Source organism: Tachypleus tridentatus, chromosome 8 (genome assembly GCF_004210375.1).
Source record: "Tachypleus tridentatus isolate NWPU-2018 chromosome 8, ASM421037v1, whole genome shotgun sequence".
NCBI classification, from domain to species: Eukaryota; Metazoa; Arthropoda; class Merostomata; order Xiphosura; family Limulidae; genus Tachypleus; species Tachypleus tridentatus.
Window position 1 is genome coordinate 155,300,090 of NC_134832.1, and position 26,493 is coordinate 155,326,582.

General features: G+C 26.8%; 1 protein-coding gene across 1 annotated transcript in view; it reads left to right on the forward strand.

Annotated features, from left to right (window-relative positions):
- Positions 1–26,493, forward strand: part of LOC143224051 (atrial natriuretic peptide receptor 1-like) — a 136,707-nt gene that overhangs the window by 16,501 nt on the left and 93,713 nt on the right. Inside the window, exons 4-6 of the mRNA XM_076452513.1 lie at positions 4,089–4,227; positions 22,483–22,574; positions 26,266–26,407. Of these exons, the coding sequence (XP_076308628.1) occupies positions 4,089–4,227; positions 22,483–22,574; positions 26,266–26,407 (373 nt within the window). The remainder of the gene's footprint in view (positions 1–4,088; positions 4,228–22,482; positions 22,575–26,265; positions 26,408–26,493) is intronic.

A 26,493-nucleotide genomic window follows, 5' to 3' on the forward strand; every position in this document is an offset into this window, starting at 1 on the left:
GTTACACTGTTATTTAAAGGACATTCATTAGTAACTGTTTGTTATAGGAATCATCTAATGTTACACTGTTATTTAAAGAACCTTCATTAGTAACTGGTTGTTATAGGAATCATCTAATGTTACACTGTTATTTAAAGGACATTCGTTAGTAACTGGTTGTTATAGGAATCATCTAATGTTACACTGTTGTTTAATGACCATTCATTAGTAACTGGTTGTTATAGGAATCATCTAATGTTACACTGTTATTTAAAGGACATTCATTAGCAACTGGTTGTTATAGGAATAATCTAATGTTACACTCTTATTTAAAGGACATTCATTAGTAACTGGTTGTTATAGGAATCATCTAATGTTACACTGTTATTTAAAGGACATTCATTAGTAACTGGTTGTTATAGGAATCATCTAATGTTACACTGTTGTTTAATGACCATTCATTAGTAACTGGTTGTTATAAGAATCATCTAATGTTACACTGTTGTTTAGTGACCATTCATTAGTAACTGGTTGTTATAGGAATCATCTAATGTTACACTGTTATTTAAAGGACATTCATTAGTAACTGGTTGTTATAGGAATAATCTAATGTTACACTCTTATTTAAAGGACATTCATTAGTAACTGGTTGTTATAGGAATCATCTAATGTTACACTGTTGTTTAATGACCATTCATTAGTAACTGGTTGTTATAGGAATCATCTAATGTTACACTGTTATTTAAAGGACATTCATTAGCAACTGGTTGTTATAGGAATAATCTAATGTTACACTCTTATTTAAAGGACATTCATTAGTAACTGGTTGTTATAGGAATCATCTAATGTTACACTGTTATTTAAAGGACCTTCATTAGTAACTGGTTGTTATAGGAATCATCTAATGTTACACTGTTATTTAAAGGACATTCGTTAGTAACTGGTTGTTATAGGAATCATCTAATGTTACACTGTTGTTTAATGACCATTCATTAGTAACTGGTTGTTATAGGAATCATCTAATGTTACACTGTTATTTAAAGGACATTCATTAGTAACTGGTTGTTATAGGAATAATCTAATGTTACACTCTTATTTAAAGGACATTCATTAGTAACTGGTTGTTATAGGAATCATCTAATGTTACACTGTTGTTTAATGACCATTCATTAGTAACTGGTTGTTATAGGAATCATCTAATGTTACACTGTTATTTAAAGGACATTCATTAGCAACTGGTTGTTATAGGAATAATCTAATGTTACACTCTTATTTAAAGGACATTCATTAGTAACTGGTTGTTATAGGAAATATCTAATGTTACACTGTTATTTAAAGGACATTCATTAGCAACTGGTTGTTATAGGAATAATCTAATGTTACACTCTTATTTAAAGGACATCCATTAGTAACTGGTTGTTATAGGAATCATCTAATGTTATACTGTTATTTAAAGGACATTCATTAGTAACTGGTTGTTATAGGAATCATCTAATGTTACACTGTTATTTAAAGGACCTTCATTAGTAACTGGTTGTTATAGGAATCATCTAATGTTACACTGTTATTTAAAGGACATTCGTTAGTAACTGGTTGTTATAGGAATCATCTAATGTTACACTGTTGTTTAATGACCATTCATTAGTAACTGGTTGTTATAGGAATCATCTAATGTTACACTGTTGTTCAGTGACCATTCATTAGTAACTGGTTGTTATAGGAATCATCTTATGTTACACTGTTATTTAAAGGACATTCATTAGTAACTGGTTGTTATAGGAATAATCTAATGTTACACTCTTATTTAAAGGACATTCATTAGTAACTGGTTGTTATAGGAATCATCTAATGTTACACTGTTGTTTAATGACCATTCATTAGTAACTGGTTGTTATAGGAATCATCTAATGTTACACTGTTATTTAAAGGACATTCATTAGCAACTGGTTGTTATAGGAATAATCTAATGTTACACTCTTATTTAAAGGACATTCATTAGTAACTGGTTGTTATAGGAAATATCTAATGTTACACTGTTATTTAAAGGACATTCATTAGTAACTGGTTGTTATAGGAATCATCTAATGTTACACTGTTGTTTAAAGGACATTCATTAGTAACTGGTTGTTATAGGAATCATCTAATGTTACACTGTTATTTAAAGGACATTCATTAGTAACTGGTTGTTATAGGAATAATCTAATGTTACACTCTTATTTAAAGGACATTCATTAGTAACTGGTTGTTATAGGAATCATCTAATGTTACACTGTTGTTTAATGACCATTCATTAGTAACTGGTTGTTATAGGAATCATCTAATGTTACACTGTTATTTAAAGGACATTCATTAGCAACTGGTTGTTATAGGAATAATCTAATGTTACACTCTTATTTAAAGGACATTCATTAGTAACTGGTTGTTATAGGAAATATCTAATGTTACACTGTTATTTAAAGGACATTCATTAGCAACTGGTTGTTATAGGAATAATCTAATGTTACACTCTTATTTAAAGGACATCCATTAGTAACTGGTTGTTATAGGAATCATCTAATGTTACACTGTTATTTAAAGGACATTCATTAGTAACTGGTTGTTATAGGAATCATCTAATGTTACACTGTTATTTAAAGGACCTTCATTAGTAACTGGTTGTTATAGGAATCATCTAATGTTACACTGTTATTTAAAGGACATTCGTTAGTAACTGGTTGTTATAGGAATCATCTAATGTTACACTGTTGTTTAGTGACCATTCATTAGTAACTGGTTGTTATAGGAATCATCTAATGTTACACTGTTATTTAAAGGACATTCATTAGTAACTGGTTGTTATAGGAATAATCTAATGTTACACTCTTATTTAAAGGACATTCATTAGTAACTGGTTGTTATAGGAATCATCTAATGTTACACTGTTGTTTAATGACCATTCATTAGTAACTGGTTGTTATAGGAATCATCTAATGTTACACTGTTATTTAAAGGACATTCATTTGCAACTGGTTGTTATAGGAATAATCTAATGTTACACTCTTATTTAAAGGACATTCATTAGTAACTGGTTGTTATAGGAAATATCTAATGTTAAACTCTTATTTAAAGGACATTCATTAGTAACTGGTTGTTATAGGAATCATCTAATGTTACACTGTTGTTTAATGACCATTCATTAGTAACTGGTTGTTATAGGAAATATCTAATGTTACACTGTTATTTAAAGGACATTCATTAGTAACTAATTGTTATAGGAATCATCTAATGTTACACTGTTATTTAAAGGACATTCATTAGTAACTGGTTGTTATAGGAATCATCTAATGTTACACTGTTATTTAAAGGACATTCATTATTAAATGGTTGTTGTAGGAATCATCTAATGTTACACTGTTATTTAAAGGACATTTATTAGTAACTGGTTGTTATAGGAATCATCTAATGTTACACTGTTGTTTAATGACCATTCGTTAGTAACTTTTTGTTATAGCGATTTTCTAAAGTTACACTGTCGATTATAGGTCATTCATTAGTATTTTGTTATTGTTAAAGGGATTTTCTAATGTTACACTGTCCTTTATAGGTCATTGATTAGTAACTTGTTGTTATGGTGATTTTTTAAATTTACACTGTGGTTTTTTGGTCTTTCATTTCCAACATGTTGTTATAGGGTTATGTAATGTTATATATGTTTAGTGTTTTTTTACACTTGTTCAGGTTATTTTTACATACGATGATAATTACTTTGTTATTTTTTGATATATAGATTTAGAATTTTCTTAAGCTATTGATAGTTGTATGTGTATCAAGCTAATAAACTACTACAATATAAATTATTATATCCTGTCATCAAATCTCGTTTTCATTTCTGTTCACATCGATGCATGGATTAGATTATCTACATGAAGCACTTTAGGTAAATTTTTATTTCAAGTCTTAGTAAGTCTGTTTATATCAGAAAATATTTATATCTATTTTAACGGAATTACTGCTTTATCACACAAAACAACTAAATAATACATGTTATTAACATCGTTTGTATTCCAAGTTTAAATTGCTTCAATTAATTATATAACCAATTAATAAATATTACATGTGGTCTTTCTTAGGTGAATATAATACTAGCAGGATTCCATGACTGTGTTATGATGTATGCCTGGGCTTTAAACAAAACACTGGCTGTTGGTGATGATCCTTTGGATGGTTACAGTGTAATCAGAAGAGTTTGGAATACCACGTTTTATGGAGGTTTGGTCCAACACATTCTATAAACAAGATATGAATAAAAAGTCTCTACGATTTTTCGAATGTGTCAATTAAAATTGTAAATCTGGATGATTTATTTATGTGTCGTTCTTATTAGAGTTAATATAGTTGTCACGTGATTCTTTGTTTTATTGTTGGTTTTGTTATGATTTTATATAGTCGTGGTGTAATTGTTGGTTTTAATATGGTGTGATATAATAGAAAAATATTATAAGTTTTATTGTTATGACATGTTTTTTGTTTTATTGTTGGTTTTTCGCATGGTTCGATATAGTTGTAACATGATTTTTGTGTTATTCTTGGTTTTTGTATGGTTTGATATAGATGTATCATATTATTTCTTTTATTGCTGGTTTTTATAAGGTTTCCTATACTCAAGCCATGATTATTTGTATTATTTTTGGTTTTGGACATGGTTCGATATAGCTGTGACACCAATTTTTTGTTTCATTGTTGGTGTTGATATGGTTTAATATAATTGTGATCATATTAATTGTTTTATTTGGATTTTGGCACGGTTTCACATAGCTGTGTTCATATTATTTGTTTTGTTGTTGGTTTCCATATGCTCTGATATAGTTGTGTTCATATTATTTGTTTTATTGTTTGTTTTCATATCGTTTAATATAGTTGTGTTTATTATTTGTTTTATTGTTTGTTTTCATATGATTTCATATAGTTGTGATCATATTATTTGTTTTATTGTTTGTTTTCATATGGTTTGATGTAGTTGTGATTTTATTATTTGTTTACATATGGTTTGATAGAGTTGTGACATTATTTTTCTTGTTTTAATGCTGGTTTTCATATGGTTTGAAAAAGTTGTGTTTATTATTTCTTTTATTGTTTGTTTTCATATGGTTTGATATAGTTGTGTTTATATTGTTTCTTTTCATATGGTTTGAAAGAGTTATGAAATGATTTTTTTTGTTTTAATGTTTGTTTTCATATGGTTTGATATTGTTCTATTCATATTATTTGTTTCATTGTTTTCATATGGTTTGATACAATTGTGGTCATATTATTTTTTATTGTTTGTTTCCATATGATTTGATATAGTTGTGTTCATAATATTTGTTTTCATATGGTTTGATATAGTTGTTTTCATGCTATTTATTTTTTACTTTGTTTCCATATGGTTTGATATAGTTGTGTTCATATTATTTGTATCATTGTTTTTATATGGTTTGATACAGTTGTGATCATATTATTTTTATTGTTTGTTTTCATATGGTTTGATATAGTTGCGATTTTATTATTTTTTTATCGTTGGTTCTCATATGATTTGATATAGTTGTGATATTATTATTTGTTTTATTTATTGTTTTCATATGGTTTGACATAGTTGTGTTGATATTATTTATTTTATTGTTTGTTTTCATATGGTTTGATATAGTTGTGTTCATATTATTAATTTTCATATGGTTTGATGTAGTTGTGTTCATGTTATTTGTTTTATTGTTGGTTTTCATGCGGTTTGATACAGTTGTGCTCATATTATTTTTTTATTGTTTGTTTTCCTATGGTTTGATATAGGTGTGAACATGTCATTTGTTTTGTTGTTTGTTTCCATAGGGTTTGATGTAGTTGTGTTCATATTATTAATTTTCATATGGTTTGATGTAGTTGTGTTCATGTTATTTGTTTTCTTGTTGGTTTTCATGCGGTTTGATACAGTTGTGCTCATATTATTTTTTTATTGTTTGTTTTCCTATGGTTTGATGTAGCTGTTTTCGTATTATTTGTTTTATTGTTTGTTTTCATATGATTTGATATAGTTGTGTTCATATTATTTGTTTTATTGTTGGTTTTCATACGGATTGATACAGTTGTGCTCATATTATTTTTTTATTGTTTGTTTTCATATGGTTTGATATATTTGAGTTCGTGTTATTTGTTTCATTGTTTTCATATAGTTTGATACGGATGTGCTCATATTATTTTTTTATTGGTTGTTTTGTTTCCATAGGGTTTGATATAGTTGTGATTTTATTATTTGTTTTCATATGGTGTGATCGAGTTGTGAAATGATTTTTTTGTTTTAATGGTGGTTTTCATATGGTTTGATATAGTTGTGAAATGATTTTTTTGTGTTAATGTTTGTTTTCATATGGTTTGATGTCGTTCTATTTATATTATTTGTTTCATTGATTTCATATGGTTTGATATCGTTCTATTTATATTATTTGTTTCATTGTTTTCATATGGTTTGATACAGTTGTGGTCATATTATTTGTTTTCATATGGTTTGATATAGTTGTTTTGATGCTATTTCTTTTATTGTTTGTTTTCATATGGTTTGATAGAGTTCTATTCTTATTATTTGTTTCATTGTTTTCATATGGTTTGATACAGTTGTGGTCATATTATTTTTTATAGTTTGTTTTCATATGATTTGATATAGTTGCGATCCTATTATTTGTTTTATTTTTTGTTTTCATATGGTTTGACATAGTTGTGATGATATTATTTGTTTTATTGTTTGTTTTCATATGGTTTGATATAGTTTTGTTCGTATTATTTGTTTTCATATGGTTTGATATAGTTGTGTTCATATTATTTGTTTTACTGTCGGTTTTCATATGGTTTGATATAATCGTAATAATATTATAAATTTTATAGTTCGGGTTGATATGCTTTTCTATTGTTGTGACATGTTTTTTGTTTTATTGTTGGTTTTTCGCATGGTTCGATATAGTTGTAACATGATTTTTGTGTTATTATTGGTTTATGTATGGTTTGATACAGTTGTATCCTATTCTTTCTTTTATTGTTGGTTTTTATAAGGTTTCGTATACTCAAGCCATGATTATTTCTACTATATTTGGTTTTGGTCATGGTTCAATATGGTTATGACACCAATTTTTTGTTTCATTGTTGGTATTAATATGGTTTAATATAATTGTGATCATATTAATTGTTTTATCTGGATTTTGGTACGGTTTCACATAGCTTTGTTGATATTATTTGTTTTGTTGTTGGTTTCCATATGGTTTGATATAGTTCTGTTATTATTATTTGTTTTATTGTTTCTTTTCATATGATTTGATATAGTTGTGAACATATTATTTGTTTTATTGTTGGTTTTCATACGGTTTCATACAGTTGTGCTCATATTTTTTTTATTGTTTGTTTTCATATGGTTTGATATAATTGTGTTCATATTATTTGTTTTCATATGGTTCCATATAGCTGTTTTCATGTTATTTATTTTATTGTTTGTTTCCATATGGTTTGATATACTTGTGATTTTATTACTTGTTTTATTGTTGGTTTTCATACGGATTAATACAGTTGTTCTCATATTATTTCTTTTATTGTTTGTTTTCATATGGTTTGATATAATCGTAATAATATTATATGTTTTATTGTTGTGTTTCATATGCTTTTCTATTGTTATGACATAATTTTTTTGTTTATTGTTGGTTTCTCGCATGGTTTGATATAGTTGTGACATCAATTTTTTGTTTCATTGTTGGTATTGATATGGTTGAATATAATTGTGATCATATTACTTTTTTTATTTGGATTTTGGTACGGTTTCACACAGCTTTGTTGATATTATTTGTTTTGTTGTTGGTTTCCATATGGTTTAATATAGTTGTTTTTATTATTTGTTTTCATATGATTTGATATAGGTGTGAACATGTCATTTGTTTTGTTGTTTGTTTCCATAGGGTTTGATATAGTTGTCTTCATATTATTTGTTTTATTGTTTGTTTTCATATGATTTGATATAGGTGTGAACATATTATTTGTTTTATTGTTGGTTTTCATACGGTTTGATAAAGTTGTGATCATATTTTTTTTAATTGTTTGTTTTCATATGGTTTGATATAATTGTATTCATATTATTTGTTTTCATATGGTTTCATATAGCTGTTTTCATGGTATTTATTTTGTTGTTTGTTTTCATATCGTTTGATATAGTTGAGTTCGTATTATTTGTTTCATTGTTTTCATATGGTTTGATACAGTTGTGCTCATATTATTTTTTTATTGTTTGCTTAGTTTCCATGTGGTATGATATAGTTGTGTTCATATTATTTGTTTTATTTTTGGTTTTCATATGGTTTGATATAGTTGTGATTTTATTACTTGATTTATTGTGGGTTTTCATACTGATTGATACAGTTGTTCTCATATTATTTGTTTTATTGTTTGTTTTCATATCGTTTGATTTAGTTGTGTTCATATTATTTGTTTTATTGTTTGTCTTCATATGGTTTGACATAATTGTAATAATATTATATGTTTTATTGTTGGGTTTGATATGCCTTTCTATTTTATGACATAATTTTTTGTTTTATTGTTGGTTTTTCGCATGGTTTGATATAGTTGTGACATGATTTTTGTTTTATTTTTGGCTTTTGTATGGTTTATTATAGTTGTGTCATATTATTTCTTTTATTGTTGATTTTCCTAAGGTTTGGTATACTCAAGCCATGATTATTTCTATTAGTTTTGATTTTGCACACTGTTCCATATAGCTGTGACACCATTTTTGTGTTTCATTGTTGGTATTGATATGGTTTAATATAATTGTGATCATATTAATTGCTTTATTTGGATTTTGGTAGGCTTTCACATAGCTGTTTTTTATATTATTTGTTTTGTTGTTGGTTTCCATGTGGTTTGAAATAGTTGTGATCATATTATTTGTTTCATTGTTTTCATATGGTTTGATACAGATGTGCTCATATTAATTTTTATTGTTTGTTTTCCTATGGTTTGATATAGTTGTGTTCATATTGTTGGTTTTCATATGGTTTGATATAGTTGTGATTTTATTATTTTTTTTATCGTTGGTTTTCATATGGTTTGATATAGTTGTGTTTATTATTTCTTTTATTGTTTGTTTTCATATGATTTGACATAGTTGTTATCCTATTATTTGTTTATTTTTTTGTTTTCATATGGTTTGACATAGTTGTGTTGATATTATTTGTTTTCATATGGTTTGATGTAGTTGTCTTCATATTATTTTTTTATTGTTGGTTTTCATACGGTTTGATACAGTTGTGATCATATTTTTTTAATTGTTTGTTTTCATATGGTTTGATATAATTGTATTCATATTATTTGTTTTCATATGATTTCATATAGCTGTTTTCATGGTATTTATTTTATTGTTTGTTTTCATATCGTTTGATATAGTTGAGTTCGTATTATTTGTTTCATTGTTTTCATATGGTTTGATACAGTTGTGCTTATATTATTTTTTTATTGTTTGTCTTTATATGGTTTAACATAATCGTAATAATATTATATGTTTTATTTTTCGGTTTCATATGCTTTTCTATTGTTATGACATGTTTTTTTGTTTTATTGTTGGTTTCTTGCATTGTTCGATATAGTTGTAACATGATTTTTGTGTTATTATTGGTTTTTGTATGGTTTGATATAGTTGTATCATATTATTCCTTTTATTGTTGGTTTTTATAAGGTTTGATATAGTTGTATCATATTATTCCTTTTATTGTTGGTTTTTATAAGGTTTCGTATACTCAAGCCATGATTATTTGTATTATTTTTGGTTTTGGACATGGTTCGATAGAGCTGTGACACCATTTTTTGTTTAATTATTGGTATTGATATGGTTTAATATAATTGTGATCATATTAATTGTTTTATTTGGATTTTTGTAAGGTTTCACACAGCTGTGGTTATATTATTTGTTTTGTTGTTGATTTCCATATGGTTTCATATAGTTGTGTTCATATTATTGGTTTCATTGTTTTTTTATATGGTTTCATAGAGATGTGCTCATGTTTTGTTTTTTTTTGTTTTCATATGGTTTGATATAGTTGTGTTCATATTATTTGTTTTGATATGGTTTGATATAGTTGTGTTGATATTATTTGTTTTATTGTTGGTTTTCATATGGTTTGACATAGTTGTGTTGATATTATTTGTTTTATTGTTTTTTTTCATATGGTTTGATATAGTTGTGTTCATATTATTTGTTTTCATATGGTTTGATATAGTTGTATCATATTATTTCTTTTATTGTTGGTTTTTATAAGGTTTCGAATTCTCAAGCCATGATTATTTGTATTATTTTTGGTTTTGGACATGGTTCGATAGAGCTGTGACACTAATGTTTTGTTTCATTGTTGGTATTGATATGGTTTCATGTAATTGTGATCATATTAATTGTTTTATTTGGTTTTGGTACGATGTCACGCAGCTGTGTTCATATTATTTGTTTTGTTGTTAGTTTCCATATGGTTTGATATAGTTGTGTTCATATTATTTGTTTTATTGTTTGTTTTCATTTTGTTTCATATAGTTGTGTTTATTATTTGTTTTATTGTTTGTTTTCATATTATTTGATATAGGTGTGCACATGTTATTTGTTTTGTTGTTTGTTTCCATGGGGTTTGATGTAGTTGTCTTCATATTATTTGTTTTATTGTTGGTTTTCATACGGTTTGATACAGTTGTGATCATATTTTTTTTAATTGTTTGTTTTCATATGGTTTGATATAATTGTATTCATATTATTTGTTTTCATATGGTTTCATATAGCTGTTTTCATGGTATTTATTTTATTGTTTGTTTTCATATCGTTTGATATAGTTGAGTTCGTATTATTTGTTTCATTGTTTTCATATGGTTTGATACAGTTGTGCTCATATTATTTTTTTATTGTTTGCTTTGTTTCCATGTGGTATGATATAGTTGTGTTCATATTATTTGTTTTATTTTTGGTTTTCATATGGTTTGATATAGTTGTGATTTTATTACTTGATTTATTGTGGGTTTTCATACTGATTGATACAGTTGTTCTCATATTATTTGTTTTATTGTTTGTTTTCATATCGTTTGATTTAGTTGTGTTCATATTATTTGTTTTATTGTTTGTCTTCATATGGTTTGACATAATTGTAATAATATTATATGTTTTATTGTTGGGTTTGATATGCCTTTCTATTTTATGACATAATTTTTTGTTTTATTGTTGGTTTTTCGCATGGTTTGATATAGTTGTGACATGATTTTTGTTTTATTTTTGGCTTTTGTATGGTTTATTATAGTTGTGTCATATTATTTCTTTTATTGTTGATTTTCCTAAGGTTTGGTATACTCAAGCCATGATTATTTCTATTAGTTTTGGTTTTGCACACTGTTCCATATAGCTGTGACACCATTTTTGTGTTTCATTGTTGGTATTGATATGGTTTAATATAATTGTGATCATATTAATTGCTTTATTTCAATTTTGGTAGGCTTTCACATAGCTGTTTTTATATTATTTGTTTTGTTGTTGGTTTCCATGTGGTTTGAAATAGTTGTGTTCATATTATTTGTTTCATTGTTTTCATATGGTTTGATACAGATGTGCTCATATTATTTTTTATTGTTTGCTTTCCTATGGTTTGATATAGTTGTGTTCATATTGTTGGTTTTCATATGGTTTGATATAGTTGTGTTTATTATTTCTTTTATTGTTTGTTTTCATATGATTTGACATAGTTGTTATCCTATTATTTATTTATTTTTTGTTTTCATATGGTTTGACATAGTTGTGTTGATATTATTTGTTTTCATATGGTTTGATGTAGTTGTCTTCATATTATTTGTTTTATTGTTGGTTTTCATACGGTTTGATACAGTTGTGATCATATTTTTTTTTAATTGTTTGTTTTCATATGGTTTGATATAATTGTATTCATATTATTTGTTTTCATATGGTTTCATATAGCTGTTTTCATGGTATTTATTTTGTTGTTTGTTTTCATATCGTTTGATATAATTGAGTTCGTATTATTTGTTTCATTGTTTTCATATGGTTTGATACAGTTGTGCTCATATTATTTTTTTATTGTTTGCTTTGTTTCCATGTGGTATGATATAGTTGTGTTCATATTATTTGTTTTATTTTTGGTTTTCATATGGTTTGATATAGTTGTGATTTTATTACTTGATTTATTGTGGGTTTTCATACTGATTGATAAAGTTGTTCTCATATTATTTGTTTTATTGTTTGTTTTCATATCGTTTGATTTAGTTGTGTTCATATTATTTGTTTTATTGTTTGTCTTCATATGGTTTGACATAATTGTAATAATATTATATGTTTTATTGTTGGGTTTGATATGCCTCTCTATTTTATGACATAATTTTTTGTTTTATTGTTGGGTTTTCGCATGGTTTGATATAGTTGTGTTCATATTGTTGGTTTTCATATGGTTTGATATAGTTGTGATTTTATTATTTTTTTTATCGTTGGTTTTCATATGGTTTGATATAGTTGTGTTTATTATTTCTTTTATTGTTTGTTTTCATATGATTTGACATAGTTGTTATCCTATTATTTGTTTATTTTTTGTTTTCATATGGTTTGACATAGTTGTGTTGATATTATTTGTTTTCATATGGTTTGATGTAGTTGTCTTCATATTATTTGTTTTATTGTTGGTTTTCATACGGTTTGATACAGTTGTAATCATATTTTTTTTAATTGTTTGTTTTGATATGGTTTGATATAATTGTATTCATATTATTTGTTTTCATATGGTTTCATATAGCTGTTTTCATGGTATTTATTTTGTTGTTTGTTTTCATATCGTTTGATATAGTTGAGTTCGTATTATTTGTTTCATTGTTTTCATATGGTTTGATACATTTGTGCTCATATTATTTTTTATTGTTTGCTTTGTTTCCATGTGGTATGATATAGTTGTGTTCATATTATTTGTTTTATTTTTGGTTTTCATATGGTTTGATATAGTTGTGATTTTATTACTTGATTTATTGTGGGTTTTCATACTGATTGATACAGTTGTTCTCATATTATTTGTTTTATTGTTTGTTTTCATATCGTTTGATTTAGTTGTGTTCATATTATTTGTTTTATTGTTTGTTTTCATATCGTTTGATTTAGTTGTGTTCGTATTATTTGTTTTATTGTTTGTCTTCATATGGTTTGACATAATTGTAATAATATTATATGTTTTATTGTTGGGTTTGATATGCCTTTCTATTTTATGACATAATTTTTTGTTTTATTGTTGGTTTTTCGCATGGTTTGATATAGTTGTGACACGATTTTTGTTTTATTTTTGACTTTTGTATGGTTTATTATAGTTGTGTCTTATTATTTCTTTTATTGTTGATTTTCCTAAGGTTTGGTATACTCAAGCCATGATTATTTCTATTAGTTTTGGTTTTGCACACTGTTCCATATAGCTGTGACACCATTTTTGTGTTTCATTGTTGGTATTGATATGGTTTAATATAATTGTGATCATATTAATTGCTTTATTTGAGTTTTGGTAGGCTTTCACATAGCTGTTTTTATATTATTTGTTTTGTTGTTGGTTTCCATGTGGTTTGAAATAGTTGTGTTCATATTATTTGTTTCATTGTTTTCATATGGTTTGATACAGATGTGCTCATATTATTTTTTATTGTTTGTTTTGCTATGGTTTGATATAGTTGTGTTCATATTATTGGTTTTAATGTTGGTTTTCATATGGTTTGATATAGTTGTGATTTTATTATTTTTTTTATCGTTGGTTTTCATATGGTTTGATATAGTTGTGTTTATTATTTCTTTTATTGTTTGTTTTCATAAGATTTGACATAGTTGTTATCCTATTATTTATTTATTTTTTGTTTTCATATGGTTTGACATAGTTGTGTTGATATTATTTGTTTTCATATGGTTTGATGTAGTTGTCTTCATATTATTTGTTTTATTGTTGGTTTTCATACGGTTTGATACAGTTGTAATCATATTTTTTTTAATTGTTTGTTTTGATATGGTTTGATATAATTGTATTCATATTATTTGTTTTCATATGGTTTCATATAGCTGTTTTCATGGTATTTATTTTGTTGTTTGTTTTCATATCGTTTGATATAGTTGAGTTCGTATTATTTGTTTCATTGTTTTCATATGGTTTGATACAGTTGTGCTCATATTATTTTTTATTGTTTGCTTTGTTTCCATGTGGTATGATATAGTTGTGTTCATATTATTTGTTTTATTTTTGGTTTTCATATGGTTTGATATAGTTGTGATTTTATTACTTGATTTATTGTGGGTTTTCATACTGATTGATACAGTTGTTCTCATATTATTTGTTTTATTGTTTGTTTTCATATCGTTTGATTTAGTTGTGTTCATATTATTTGTTTTATTGTTTGTCTTCATATGGTTTGACATAATTGTAATAATATTATATGTTTTATTGTTGGGTTTGATATGCCTTTCTATTTTATGACATAATTTTTGTTTTATTGTTGGTTTTCGCATGGTTTGATATAGTTGTGACATGATTTTTGTTTTATTTTTTTTGGCTTTTGTATGGTTTATTATAGTTGTGTCTTATTATTTCTTTTATTGTTGATTTTCCTAAGGTTTGGTATACTCAAGCCATGATTATTTCTATTAGTTTTGGTTTTGCACACTGTTCCATATAGCTGTGACACCATTTTTGTGTTTCATTGTTGGTATTGATATGGTTTAATATAATTGTGATCATATTAATTGCTTTATTTCAATTTTGGTAGGCTTTCACATAGCTGTTTTTATATTATTTGTTTTGTTGTTGGTTTCCATGTGGTTTGAAATAGTTGTGTTCATATTATTTGTTTCATTGTTTTCATATGGTTTGATACAGATGTGCTCATATTATTTTTTATTGTTTGTTTTCCTATGGTTTGATATAGTTGTGTTCATATTGTTGGTTTTCATATGGTTTGATATAGTTGTGATTTTATTATTTTTTTTATCGTTGGTTTTCATATGGTTTGATATAGTTGTGTTTATTATTTCTTTTATTGTTTGTTTTCATATGATTTGACATAGTTGTTATCCTATTATTTGTTTATTTTTTTGTTTTCATATGGTTTGACATAGTTGTGTTGATATTATTTGTTTTCATATGGTTTGATGTAGTTGTCTTCATATTATTTGTTTTATTGTTGGTTTTCATACGGTTTGATACAGTTGTGATCATATTTTTTTTAATTGTTTGTTTTCATATGGTTTGATATAATTGTATTCATATTATTTGTTTTCATATGGTTTCATATAGCTGTTTTCATGGTATTTATTTTATTGTTTGTTTTCATATCGTTTGATATAGTTGAGTTCGTATTATTTGTTTCATTGTTTTCATATGGTTTGATACAGTTGTGCTCATATTATTTTTTTATTGTTTGCTTTGTTTCCATGTGGTTTGATATAGTTGTGTTCATATTATTTGTTTTATTTTTGGTTTTCATATGGTTTGATATAGTTGTGAATTTATTACTTGATTTATTGTGGGTTTTCATACTGATTGATACAGTTGTTCTCATATTATTTGTTTTTTTGTTTGTTTTCATATCGTTTGATTTAGTTGTGTTCATATTATTTGTTTTATTGTTTGTCTTCATATGGTTTGACATAATTGTAATAATATTATATGTTTTATTGTTGGGTTTGATATGCCTTTCTATTTTATGACACAATTTTTTTGTTTTATTGTTGGTTTTTCGCATGGTTTGATATAGTTGTGACATAATTTTTGTTTTATTTTTGGCTTTTGTATGGTTTATTATAGTTGTGTCATATTATTTCTTTTATTGTTGATTTTCCTAAGGTTTAGTATACTCAAGCCATGATTATTTCTATTAGTTTTGGTTTTGCACACTGTTCCATATAGCTGTGACACCATTTTTGTGTTTTATTTTTGGTATTGATATGGTTTAATATAATTTTGATCATATTAATTGCTTTATTTCAATTTTGGTAGGCTTTCACATAGCTGTTTTTATATTATTTGTTTTGTTGTTGGTTTCCATGTGGTTTGAAATAGTTGTGTTCATATTATTTGTTTCATTGTTTTCATATGGTTTGATACAGATGTGCTCATATTATTTTTTATTGTTTGTTTTCCTATGGTTTGATATAGTTGTGTTCATATTGTTGGTTTTCATATGGTTTGATATAGTTGTGATTTTATTATTTTTTTTATCGTTGGTTTTCATATGGTTTGATATAGTTGTGTTTATTATTTCTTTTATTGTTTTTTTTTCATATGATTTGACATAGTTGTTATCCTATTATTTGTTTATTTTTTTGTTTTCATATGGTTTGACATAGTTGTGTTGATATTATTTGTTTTCATATGGTTTGATGTAGTTGTCTTTATATTATTTGTTTTATTGTTGGTTTTCATACGGTTTGATACAGTTGTGATCATATTTTTTTTTAATTGTTTGTTTTCATATGGTTTGATATAATTGTATTCATATTATTTGTTTTCATATGGTTTCATATAGCTGTTTTCATGGTATTTATTTTATTGTTTGTTTTCATATCGTTTGATATAGTTGAGTTCGTATTATTTGTTTCATTGTTTTCATATGGTTTGATACAGTTGTGCTCATATTATTTTTTTATTGTTTGCTTTGTTTCCATGTGGTTTGATATAGTTGTGTTCATATTATTTGTTTTATTTTTTGGTTTTCATATGGTTTGATATAGTTGTGAATTTATTACTTGATTTATTGTGGGTTTTCATACTGATTGATACAGTTGTTCTCATATTATTTGTTTTATTGTTTGTTTTCATATCGTTTGATTTAGTTGTGTTCATATTATTTGTTTTATTGTTTGTCTTCATATGGTTTGACATAATTGTAATAATATTATATGTTTTATTGTTGGGTTTGATATGCCTTTCTATTTTATGACACAATTTTTTTGTTTTATTGTTGGTTTTTCGCATGGTTTGATATAGTTGTGACATAATTTTTGTTTTATTTTTGGCTTTTGTATGGTTTATTATAGTTGTGTCATATTATTTCTTTTATTGTTGATTTTCCTAAGGTTTAGTATACTCAAGCCATGATTATTTCTATTAGTTTTGGTTTTGCACACTGTTCCATATAGCTGTGACACCATTTTTGTGTTTTATTTTTGGTATTGATATGGTTTAATATAATTTTGATCATATTAATTGCTTTATTTCAATTTTGGTAGGCTTTCACATAGCTGTTTTTATATTATTTGTTTTGTTGTTGGTTTCCATGTGGTTTGAAATAGTTGTGTTCATATTATTTGTTTGATTGTTTTCATATGGTTATACAGATGTGCTCATATTATTTTTTATTGTTTGTTTTGCTATGGTTTGATATAGTTGTGTTCATATTATTGGTTTTAATGTTGGTTTTCATATGGTTTGATATAGTTGTGATTTTATTATTTTTTTTATCGTTGGTTTTCATATGGTTTGATATAGTTGTGTTTATTATTTCTTTTATTGTTTGTTTTCATATGATTTGACATAGTTGTTATCCTATTATTTGTTTATTTTTTTGTTTTCATATGGTTTGACATAGTTGTGTTGATATTATTTGTTTTCATATGGTTTGATGTAGTTGTCTTCATATTATTTCTTTTATTGTTTGTTTTCATATGATTTGACATAGTTGTTATCCTATTATTTGTTTAGTTTTTTGTTTTCATATGGTTTGACATAGTTTTGTTGATATTATTTGTTTTCATATGGTTTGATATAGTTGTGAATTTATTACTTGATTTTTTGTGGGTTTTCATACTGATTGATACAGTTGTTCTCATATTATTTGTTTTATTGTTTGTTTTCATATCGTTTGATATAGCTGAGTTCGTATTATTTGTTTCATTGTTTTCATATGGTTTGATACAGTTGTGCTCATATTATTTTTTTATTGTTTGCTTTGTTTCCATGTGGTTTGATATAGTTTTGTTCATATTATTTGTTTTATTTTTGGTTTTCATATGGTTTGATATAGTTGTGATTTTATTACTTGATTTATTGTGGGTTTTCATACTGATTGATACAGTTGTTCTCATAGTATTTGTTTTATTGTTTGTTTTCATATCGTTTGATTTAGTTGTGTTCATATTATTTGTTTTATTGTTGTTTTTATATGGTTTAACATAATCGCAATAATATTATATGTTTTATTGTTCGGTTTCATATGCTTTTCTATTGTTATGACATGTTTTTTTGTTTTATTGTTGGTTTCTTGCATTGTTCGATATAGTTGTAACATGATTTTTGTGTTATTATTGGTTTTTGTATGGTTTGATATAGTTGTATCATATTATTCCTTTTATTGTTGGTTTTTATAAGGTTTGATATAGTTGTATCATATTATTCCTTTTATTGTTGGTTTTTATAAGGTTTCGTATACTCAAGCCATGATTATTTGTATTATTTTTGGTTTTGGACGTGGTTCGATATAGCTGTGACACTAATTTTTTGTTTCATTGTTGGTATTGATATGGTTTCATGTAATTGTGATCATATTAATTCTTTTATTTGGTTTTGGTACGATGTCACAAAGCTGTGTTCATATTATTTGTTTTGTTGTTAGTTTCCATATGGTTTGATATAGTTGTGTTCATATTATTTGTTTTATTGTTTGTTTTCATTTTGTTTAATATAGTTGTGTTTATTATTTGTTTTATTGTTTGTTTTCATATTATTTGATATAGGTGTGCACATGTTATTTGTTTTGTTGTTTGTTTCCATGGGGTTTGATGTAGTTGTTTTCATATTATTTGTTTTATTGTTGGTTTTCATACGCTTTGATACAGTTGTGCTCATATTATTTTATTGTTTGTTTTCATATGGTTTGATATAATTGTGTTCATATTATTTGTTTTCATATGGTTTGATATAGCTGTTTTCATGTTATTTATTTTATTGTTTGTTTTCATATGGTTTGATACAGTTGTGCTCATATTATTTTTTATTGTTTGTTTTGTTTCCATATGGTTTGATATAGTTGTGTTCATATTATTTGTTATATTGTTGGTTTTCATATGGTTTGATATAGTTTTGATTTTATTACTTGTTTTATTGTTGGTTTTCATATAGTTTAAAATAGTTATGACTTGATTTTTTTGTTTAATTGTTTGTTTTCATATGGTGTGATATAGTTGTGATCATATTATTTTTTATTTTTTGTTTTGTTTCCATATGATTTGATATAATTTTGATTTTATTATTTGTTTTTATATGGTTTGATAGAGTTGTTTTCATGCTATTTATTTTATTGTTTGTTTTGATACGGTTTGATATAGGTAAGTTCGTATTATTTTTTTCATTGTTTTCATATGGTACGATAAAGTTGTGCTGATATTATTTTTTATTGTTTGTTTTGTTTTCAATTGGTTTGATATAGTTGTTTTCATAGTATTTATTTTATTGGTTTTTTTTCATATGGTTTGATAGAGTTGTGATTATATTATTTTTTATTATTTGTTTCCATATGGTTTGATATAGTTGTTTTCATATTATTTGTTTTCGTATGGTTTGATGTAGTTGTGTTCATATTATTTGTTTTATTGTTGGTTTACATGTGGTTTGATATAGTTGTGACATCATTGTTTGTTTTATTGTTCGTTTTCGTACGGCTTGATACAGTTGTGCTTATATTATTTTTTTATTCTTTGTTTTAATATGGTTTGATATGATTGCGTTCGTATTATTTGTTTTCGTATGATTTGATATGATTGTGTTCATATTATTTGTTTTCATATGGTTTGATATGGTAGCTTTCATATTTTTTATTTTATTGTTTGTTTTGATATGGTTTGATATAGTTGAGTTCGTATTATTTCTTTCATTGTTTTCATATGGTACGATAAAGTTGTGCTGATATTATTTTTTATTGTTTGTTTTGTTTTCATATGGTTTGATAGAGTTGTGAAACTATATTTTTATTTTATTGTTTGTTTTCATATGGTTTGATATAGTTGTGTTCGTATTATTTGTTTTATTGTTTGTTTTCCTTTGGTTTGATATAATTGTGATCCTATTATTTGTTTATTTTTGTTTTCATATGGTTTGATATAGTTGTGTTGATATTATTTGTTTTATTGTTCGTTTTCATATGGTTTGATATAGTTGTGTTCATATTATTTGTTTTCATATGCTTTGATGTAGTTGTGTTCATATTATTTGTTTTACTGTTGGTTTTCATATGGTTTGATATAATCGTAAAAATGTTATAAGTTTTATTGTTCGGTTTGATATGCTTTTCTATTGTTATGACGTTTTTTTTGTTTTATTGTTGGTTTTTCGCATTGTTCGACATAGTTGTAACATGATTTTTGTGTTATTATTGATTTTTGTATGGTTTGATATAGTTGTATCATATTATTTCTTTTATTGTTGGTTTTTATAAGGTTTCGTATACTCAAGCCATGATTATTTGTATTATTTTTGGTTTTGGACATGGTTCGATAGAGCTGTGACTCCATTTTTTTGTTTCATTGTTGGTATTAATATTGTTTAATATAATTGTGATCATATTAATAGTTTTATTTGTATTTTGGTAGGGTTTCACATAGCTATGATCATATTATTTGTTTTGTTCTTGGTTTCCATGTGGTTTGAAATAGTTGTGTTCATATTATTTGTTTCATTGTTTTCATATGGTTTGATACAGATGTACTCATATTATTTTTTATTGTTTGTTTTCATATGGTTTGATAAAGTTGTGTTCATATTATTTCTTTTCATATGGTTTGATAAAGTAGTGTTCATATTATTTCTTTTCATATGGTTTGGTATAGTTGTGTTCATATTATTTGTTTTATTGTTGGTTTTTATATGGTTTATTATAGTTGTTATTTTATTATTTGTTTTATTGTTTGTTTTCATATGGTTTGATATAGTTGTGATTTTATTATTTTTTTATCGTTGGTTCTCATATGGTTTGATACAATTGTGCTCATACTATTTGTTTTATTGCTTGTTTTCATATGATTTGATCTAGTTGTGTTCATATTATTTGTTTTATTGCTTGTTTTCATCTGGTTTGAGGTAGTTGTGTTTGTATTATTTGTTTTATTGTTTGTTTTCATATGGTTTGATGTAGTAGTGTTCATATTATTTGTTTTATTGTTGGTTTTCATGTGTTTTAAATAGTTGTGACATGATTTTTTTGTTTAATTGTTCGTTTTCACATGTTGTGATATAGTTGTAATCATATTATTTGTTTTATTTCTTGTTTTCATATTATTTTTTCATTGTTTATTTTCATATGGTTTTGTACAGTTGTGTTTATATTATTTGTTTTATTGTTTGTTTTCATATGGTTTGATATAGTTGTTTTCATATCATTTGTTTTATTGTTTGGTTTCAAATGGTTTGATATAGTTGTGTTCATATTATTTGTTTTATTTCTTGTTTTCATATTATTTGTTTCATTGTTTATTTTCATATGGTTTTGTACAGTTGTGTTTATATTATTTGTTTTATTGTTTGTTTTCATATGGTTTGATATAGTTGTTTTCATATCATTTGTTTTATTGTTTGGTTTCAAATGGTTTGTTATAGTTGTGTTCATATTATTTGTTTTCATGTGGTTTAATATAGTTGTGTTCATATTATTTATTTTCATATGGTTTGATATAGTTGTGTTCATTTTATTTGTTTTCATATGGTTTGATATAGTTGTTTTTATGTTATTTATTTTACTGTTTGTTTTTATATGGTTTGATATAGTTGTGTTCTTATTATTTGTTTTATTGTTTGTCTTCATATTGTTTGGTATTGTTGTGTTGATATGATTTTTTTATTGTATGTTTTCATATGATTTGATATAGTTGTGTTCATATTATTTGTTTTATTGTTGGTGTTCATATGGTTTGATATAGTTGTGTTCATATTATTTGTTTTATTGTTGGTTTTCTTATGGTTTGTTATTGTTTTGATATGATTTTTTTGTTTTATATTTGGTTTTCATGTAGTCATGATTTTATTTTGTGTTTTATTCCCTGTTTTTGTATGGTTTGATGTAGTTATGACGTGATTATTTATTTTACTAAACACTTCCCCAAACAAAACAGATATATATATATTTTTATAAAATTACTTTTAAGTAACTAAGTAAACATGCATTTTCCTTTTTTTATTCGCGACTCAACCTGGCCAGCTGGTTGGGGTTCTCGACTCGCAATCGGCGGTTCTTTGCTCGAATCCCCTTCATACCAAACATGACCGTGGTATCATCCGTGGGGACGTTAATTTGTGATTGTCACTCACACTATTTGTTCGTTAAATATAACCCAAAGTTGGCGGTGGGTGATGATGAGTAGTGTCCTTCCCTCATGTAGCTTAGCGCTTGAAGTCAAAACAAGGAATCTTCTATTCGCTAAGAGATTTTCAAAATGTACGTCATGTAGTGAATATTCTTAAGAATAAAAAGTCATACAACTAATTGTGATCGTAGGTTTGACCGGCGATGTTTATATTAACAAAAATGGAGACAGAGAAGCTGATTATACTTTGAGTGACCTGGATCCGAAAACAGGAGAAATGAAGGTAGGCCTAGTATATACAGTTTGTTTAATGTATGAAAGTAGCCCTAGTATATACAGTTTGTTTAATGTATGAAAGTAGCCCTAGTGTATACAGTTTGTTTAATGTATGAAGGTAGCCCTAGTATATACAGTTTTTTAATGTATGAAGGTAGCCCTAGTATATATAGTTTGTTTAAAGTATGAAAGTAGCCCTAGTATATACAGTTTGTTTAATGTATGAAGGTAGCCCTAGTATATACAGTTTTTTAATGTATGAAGGTAGCCCTAGTATATACAATTTGTTTAATGTATGAAGGTAGCCCTAGTATATACAGTTTTTTAATGTATGAAGGTAGCCCTAGTATATACAGTTTGTTTAATGTATGAAGGTAGGCCTAGTATATACAGTTTTTTAATATATGAAGGTAGCCCTAGTATATACAGTTTGTTTAAAGTACCTTCCTACGAAAACTTTAGCAACATATTTTGTTTTACGCATACATCTAGTTTCACCTTTTTTCAAATGAGAATTGTTGATTTCTGACAGAGATACTTAAAAAATGAACAAGAAATTACTGGTATGAGAGGATTAATTATCCTCAACCCAACCTACTTTCGCTCGTCAGTCTTTTCTAGGGTTTCTAGATTTCGAGAGGGAGGAACATGGTTGTTTGTTTTCCTACGAAAACAGTTAAAATTACAATAACACCTTTTATAGTGGCTGAATAGCTTGATGTCTACTGCATCGCATCTTAATATAATGTAGAAGCAAGATTTGTTAAAAGTTTATATAGTTAAAAGTTATGATAAATCAAATGAAACGTGTCTAAATTATTTTGAATCAAAAGATAACATTGTTTCTATTAGTGGCGGAGTTGGTCTCCAGATTTTTATTATGTTGAATCAAAAGATAACATTGTTTCTAGTAGTGGCGGAGTTGGTCTCCAGATTTTTATTATGTTGAATCAAAAGATAACATTGTTTCTATTAGTGGCGGAGTTGGTCTCCAGATTTTTATTATGTTGAATCAAAAGATAACATTGTTTCTATTAGTGGCGGAGTTGGTCTCCAGATTTTTATTCTTGCGACTGCCTGATAACAGTTTGATTAAGAAAACGTAAACGAGACAAAAGGAACACTGTACCATGTGATCTAGCTTTATGGGGTTATTTTAGGTACAACTTGAAAAAGCCATGTATAATGACAAACGTACATATAAAACCTACAATGAGTTATGGAGATGTAAAATTATACGTGGAGAAAGACGGATGATGTCACCCTATAAGTAATGAAGGGGTGTCTGTATTATAAAGGAAGAAATATTTATGTGATGGACTTGTCATCCTTCAGAGCTACATGTTTGTGTTAATATTTTGTGTGTAAACACGTTTATACACACTGAAAGTCAAGCTGTTGATTTGGAAGTGATATTCCTCAGTTTATCTCTGGTACCCAGGTTTTAATAACATCCTCAGACAGTAATATCCATGAGTTTGTTTCCAGTACCCAGGTTTTAATAACATCCTTAGATAGTAATATCCATGAGTTTGTTTCCAGTACCCAGGTTTTAATAACATCCTTAGATAGTAATATCCATGAGTTTGTTTCCAGTACCAAGGTATCAATAACATCCTTAGATAGTAATATCCATGAGTTTGTTTCCAGTACCCACGTTTTAATAACATCCTTAGATAGTAATATCCATGAGTTTGTTTCCAGTAACGAGGTTTTAATAACATCCTTAGATAGTAATATCCATGAGTTTGTTTCCAGTACCAAGGTATCAATAACATCCTTAGATAGTAATATCCATGAGTTTGTTTCCAGTACCCACGTTTTAATAACATCCATAGATAGTAATATCCATGAGTTTGTTTCCAGTAACGAGGTTTTAATAACATCTTTAGACAGTAATATCTATAAGTTTGTTTCCAGTACCCAGGTTTTAATAACATCCTTAGATAGTAATATCCATGAGTTTGTTTCCAGTACCCAGGATTTAATAACATCCATAGATAGTAATATCTATGAGTTTGTCTCCAGTACCCAGGTTTTAATAACACCCTTAGATAGTAATATCCATGAGTTAAGTCTCCGTTACCCAGGTTTTAATAACATCCTTAGATAGTAATATCCATGAGTTTGTCTCCAGTACTCATGTTTTAATAACATCCTTAAATAGTAATATCCATGAGTTTGTTTCCAGTACCCAGGTTTTAACAACATCCTTAGACAATAATATCCATGAGTTTGTCTCCGTTACCCAGGTTTTAATAACATCCTTAGACAGTAATATCCATGAGTTTGTTTCCAGTATCCAGGTTTTAATAACATCCTTAGATAGTAATATCCATGAGTTTGTTTCCAGTACCCAGGTTTTAATAACATCCTTAGATAGTAATATCCATGAGTTTGTTTCCAGTACCAAGGTATCAATAACATCCTTAGATAGTAATATCCATGAGTTTGTTTCCAGTACCCACGTTTTAATAACATCCTTAGATAGTAATATCCATGAGTTTGTTTCCAGTAACGAGGTTTTAATAACATCTTTAGACAGTAATATCCATGAGTTTGTTTCCAGTACCCAGGTTTTAACAACATCCTTAGACAATAATATCCATGAGTTTGTCTCCGTTACCCAGGTTTTAATAACATCCTTAGACAGTAATATCCATGAGTTTGTTTCCAGTATCCAGGTTTTAATAACATCCTTAGATAGTAATATCCATGAGTTTGTTTCCAGTACCCAGGATGTAATAACATCCTTAGATAGTAATATCCATGAGTTTGTCTCCAGAACTCATGTTTTAATAACATCCTTAGATAGTAATATCCATGAGTTTGTTTCCAGTACCCAGGTTTTAATAACATCCTTAGACAGTAATATCCATGAGTTTGTCTCCGTTACCCAGGTTTTAATAACATCCTTAGACAGTAATATCCATGAGTTTGTCTCCGTTACCCAGGTTTTAATAACATTCTTAGATAGTAATATCCATGAGTTTGTTTCCAGTATCCAGATTTTAATAACATCCTTAGATAGTAATATCCATGAGTTTGTTTCCAGTACCCAGGATTTAATAACATCCTTAGATAGTAATATCCATGAGTTTGTCTCCAGTACTCATGTTTTAATAACATCCTTAGATAGTAATATCCATGAGTTTGTCTCCGTTACCCAGGTCTTATGATCATCGTTAGATCTGATGTCTCTTACCAAATAAATCGATTGATTTGCCATTTTGGATCCAATTACTCGGCTGATAGAGTATTTTATATTAAAGGTGTTTGATTGATATCACGTGTTCTAGAATAGGGTTAACCCTTCTTCGTTCAACCTCGCAGTTATTAAAACGCCCTGCACGGCCATCAGGACTTAACCCTCTACGTGAGTAATCTGTGCTGTTTACTTGATTGTTTTAATTACATAAAACTGCCTTTTCGTTTTATAAACTTTGCGCATTCAAATACGAAACAGAACAACCAAAAATGTTTTATAGACGAAGCACAACTTTCCTCTTAATAAGTTTTTAAACACGTTATGTTGTGAATTTCTAGCATCTTCTATCGTGAGTTAGATGGATCATAAATAATCCAATCCTTCTAGTTACGTAATTTTGATGTGATATTTACGGGGATTACAGTTATAGCCACTGGTTCCAACTTTTCGGTTACATTAATAACCTTTTTTTATGATTCATAATTTCTAGCCAGTTGCTCTCTTTCTTGGAAGTCGTAGAGAGTATCAACCAATAGACGGAGCTAGCGTTCATTGGCCAGGAGAGAAGGGACCACCCCCTGAGGTTCCATATTGCGGTTTCTTTGGGGAAAATCCCCAGTGTCGAGTACGAGGTACAAACGTTTTGCCAAAAATTATTTCATAATTCATACTAAATAGATTCATTGTAATAAAGAAGCTGAGTTATTTTATTAAATAA